Raw genomic sequence first — 4,459 nt, 5'->3', positions numbered from 1 at the left:
GCAACCCTCGGTGTTGCTCCCGCACCTCGCTCAGCCAGTGAGCAGGAACCGGTCTGTACGTGGGATCCGAACCCTCGGCGGGAGCGCCGCCACGCTTCCCAAGCGGCGCACTATCCAGTGCGCCACCGGGCCGGCCCAAGGATGAGTTATTCTTAACCTACGCAAATGTTAATGATGACAAAACCAGCAGTTTCAAGGAAGTAGATAGTATGCATATGTGAGCATCATACCCATAGAGCTGTACTCCTTGAGTTTCTCCAGAACTGCAGGCAAGCTCAGACCCTTGGAGGGCAGAGCTTTCACATAATCTTTGTCCACTGTCAGGAATGACGTGATCTTCCTAATATCATCCTTGGCCTCGTTCAACTTTTCTTGAATCTTCAAAGGTAAAAAAGACAAACTTTAACAAGAAGATAGAAGAGTACAACACAGAAAACAGAACGGCCAGTTATGACATCCAGTCATGTACTCAAGGCCAGGCACTGCACAAGTGCTATTAAACTAGGATGGTATTTTTCCTTAGAAAGACGTGGTGATATTTTGACTATTCAGCTATTTTCTGGCCTACACGACAACCTCTTAGAAGTTTGAAAGGTCAAAGATGCACTCAATTTCCCCACACCCCTTTTCTCTGCCATGTTGACATCACCACTGCTTACTTGGTTTACATTTGCTAAAGACAGCACTTCTCTGAGAGCCATCTCTGGACCTTGTTCCTACCTTGGCAGAAGCTACAGTATGCAAGTGAAAGAGACAAAAGTGGAGCTATGAACAGTAGCCAGAAAACCACTCCAGCTGCAGTAAAAGGTATTCTAGTCCTTGCACAAGTAATGAGCACCTTCAACCAACATGCATAGACCACACCAAGAATTTGGAGACCTTGTACAACTCCCCATGCACAAGCACAAGCATTCTAAGAATTTCCAGGAAGAACGCATTTATCTCCCTAAGCTGTTGTTGACAGCTTGTACCATCTAACCCTAAAATGCTAAGAGTAACTAAGGTTCTTTCTGCGATGTAATTTAACAACTGTGGTGATTTCTTTCCCATCCTCATTGCCACAGCTTCTGAGGCATTTTCTCTCATTCATTCACTTACTTAGTCAACAACTATTTTGATCAACTAATTTGTTGAGCAACTATTGCAGGCCACAAATATGCAGTGAACAAAAACTTAAGCAGTGAGATTCACAGTCAAAAAAAAAATTCCTACTCTCATGAAGCTTATTTAGTGGGAGAGACAAAAAATTAAAAGTCAGGTAATAAAGAAAGCTGGGGGGGAAAAAACAGAACAGAGAAAGGAGGCAGAGTGGCAGGGGCTGCTATTTGTGATAAGAGACATTTGAGTGATAGGTTTGGGAAGAGAGGCTACATGTCACAATTTGTGCATGTTACAGTGCTATGGTTTCAGCAATATACAAGTATTTGTTAAAGTTTGATGCCCAAGATCTTACTCCTAACTATTTAGATTTTCTCATCTGTATCCATGGATAACTGGAATACAAGAGAGTCTTCTTAGATGTGGCACTCAATGAATCCACAGCGAAAACCACCCATTTAAAACACAACTGCAACAGTCTAGCAGGCCAGCACTGGCAGGTATAGAGTCCATGCCCTTGGGCAATGCCAGAGCATGCTATGGACATGGAGTCATATTTAAAGTTGTAAATAAAAAATTATGCTGCATAAATGGTGACCATGCAACAGGAACAAACTATGAAAGCTGAATTTGTATGCATAAACTACGCTGTTGTATTAAAATAAAACAAACAAAAAATGATGATAATAGTAGAGCAAGTATTTCCTCACCCTCAGTTCTTGCTTCAGAGCCTATATCAACCAATTTTAATTTCTTCATAGCATTTAGTTCAAAATAAAATTCTTATGTATTTGTTTACTTGTTTGTTTTCTGTCTTTCCTACTAAAATACAAGTTCCATAAGAGGAAGGACTTAGTCATTCATCACTGCATTCTCAGTGCCCAAAAAAGTATCTAACACTGAGCCGGTGCTCAATAAACATGCTGAATAAATGAATGTAAGTGAACAAATGAGAGAAGGATACATGTACATACAGTGAACAAATAACTTTCTCTCTAAAGCTCAGAATCTGCTTCTGAAAAATGGAGGCTGATTAGATAGTCCTAAGGATCTTCCAACTGCATTATTTTATAAAATTAAGAATGGGTTCTGGAACCCTAGCATTTCTTTGTCTCAAAATCTGAAAACTGAAGGAGAAAAGTGAGAAGGAGAAGAACAGAAAAAATACAGGAAATGATAAGGGGAAATCCTATTGTCCTTTGTTGTACAGTCCACACTCCATAATATCTTCCCTGTCTCCATCCCTTACTCTTTAAGGACTAATGTAGACTTAGATTTAAGGCTAAATATGATTTGGGGAGCAAAGAGAAACCTACTTACTCTCTTTCCCCTTCACTACCCCAGTTATTACTGCCACTTCCCTGCAAAAACTGAACACATTTCCTGGGAGAGATAGCATAACAGTCCAAATGCATTTCAGCCAAAAGTGAAAGAGAATTGCCACCTTTTCTGGTTTGGCCAGAAAATAGGAAAGGGAATTTGAAAGCCAAAAGTGAAAGAAAACCTGAAGGCAGGCAAAGTTGGGAAAGACCAAAGGAAAGCTGATGGCCAATTTTAATTTCTTCACTAAAGAAAGTAAGTTGAGGGCCAAGGCAGGGTACTGGGGGAAACGAAGACATCAAGGACTCATCTGCCTTTCTTTGAGCTTGCAAAAGGGCCTGGCCTGTTTATCTTCATCTGTGATAAAGAACCTGTGGGAAGGGCACAGAGGTGAAAATCTTATCCTCAGTGTGGGCAAGAGTACAGAGGATAAAAGTGAAGGGAACATACCATGTTGCAGCAGGTTCAAAGAGCAAGAGAAGAGCTCTGCTACCTCTTTAAGTTTCCAAACGTGGGAAAAGCAAACCACAACCAGGGGCCAAATCTAGCCTACCTCTTCTCGTAAATAAAGTTTCACTGGAATACAGCAAGGATCATCCCTTAACCTGTTCGTCCTCTTGTCGTCCTGTGTAAGAGCACAGTTGAGGAGTTGTGATCACAAGACATGGTATGGCCCACAGGGCCTAAGATGTTTCACATCTAGCCCTTTACAGAAAAAGTCTGCAGATCCCTGATCTAAACCATGTAAGCGCCTAACCCCTGGATAAATATCTAAATTCAGACCAGCCAAATATTGTTCCAAAGCACCAAACACGTCAATCAGATTTTCTAACTTCAAAATCTTCTTCCTTAACAGACTTCTCATCTCTCCTTTGACCAAATATGTTGGAGAAAGGGTTAAGTCAAGGTTTCTCAACCATTGCCCTTTTGGCATTTTGATCCAGGTAACTCTGCTGTGGGGCTGACCTATGCATTGTAAGATGCTTAGCAGCATCACTGGCCACTATCCACTAGATGCCGACAGCACACCACCTGAGTTGTGACAACCAAAAATATCTCCAAACATTGCCAAATGTCCCCTGGAGGCGGGGGACAAAATCATCCCTCCCCCTTGAGAATATTAGGTTTAGTAAATGAAAAGAAAGAGGTATGATTATCAAAGGTGGAGGGGAAGACCTATACAGATTCCACCTACCTTGCGACCAATAATAGGCATCTTCCTGATGAGCTTAAAACATTTCTTTTTAAACCTTGACCATAAGCCTAAAAGAAACAAATGGTTGTATTATTCAAATAAATTTCTATGGATATGACCTGTTGGTCATAATGTAGCAACTATTCAATGTGTATCACACAACCTCACTTGCCTTCAGATTGCAAAGGTAAGGTTTCTTTGCTTTTAAAAACAAAAAACAAACCAAAAAAAAACCCTTTTAAATTTACTTTTTTTTTTAAAGTAATACATCTACATGGTCCACAACTTAAAAAAAAATGAACACACAGTGAAAAGTTTCTCTCTCTCTCACCCATCCACCAGACCCTCATCCTACCCCCAGGTAAACACTACTATTAGTTTCTACTATATCCTTTAGAGTTTCTTTATGAATGTAAAGGCAACAGTAAAGATATATTCTTATTTGCCTCCCTTTTTAACAAAATGTAGCATGCTCTAACACTGTATGATTCTTTGTTTTTCCACTTAGGAATATTAAAATAAATTATGGTACATCCGTATAAGGGAATACTCTGCAGCTATAAAAATGAATGAAGCACTTCATTCATTCATTTTTATAGCTGCAGAGTATTCCCTTATACGGATGTACCACAATTAATTTAACCTGCCCTTTACTGATGACATATATTTGCTATTGCAAACATGCTGAAATAAATAACCTTGAAACACACACCATACTGCATACATACAAAGTATATCTATAGGAGAAATTCCCAGAAGCAGAACTGCTGGGTCAAATGGTATACGTATTTCAGGGCCGGCCCAGTGGCGCACTGCTACAGTGCACCGCTTGGGAAGCGCGGCGGC

At 40.4% G+C, this 4,459-nt stretch overlaps 1 protein-coding gene across 1 annotated transcript in view; it reads right to left on the bottom strand.

Moving 5' to 3' along the window:
* LOC103599741 (sphingosine-1-phosphate lyase 1-like) overlaps nt 1-4,459 on the bottom strand; it is a 66,783-nt gene that overhangs the window by 21,040 nt on the left and 41,284 nt on the right. Inside the window, 2 exon segments of the mRNA XM_008583900.1 lie at nt 231-378; nt 3,614-3,681. Of these exon segments, the coding sequence (XP_008582122.1) occupies nt 231-378; nt 3,614-3,681 (216 nt within the window).

The sequence above is a fragment of the Galeopterus variegatus genome, unplaced genomic scaffold, assembly GCF_000696425.1.
Source record: "Galeopterus variegatus unplaced genomic scaffold, G_variegatus-3.0.2 Scaffold3075, whole genome shotgun sequence".
Lineage (NCBI taxonomy): Eukaryota > Metazoa > Chordata > Mammalia > Dermoptera > Cynocephalidae > Galeopterus > Galeopterus variegatus.
This window is presented reverse-complemented; position numbering and strand designations above follow the sequence as displayed.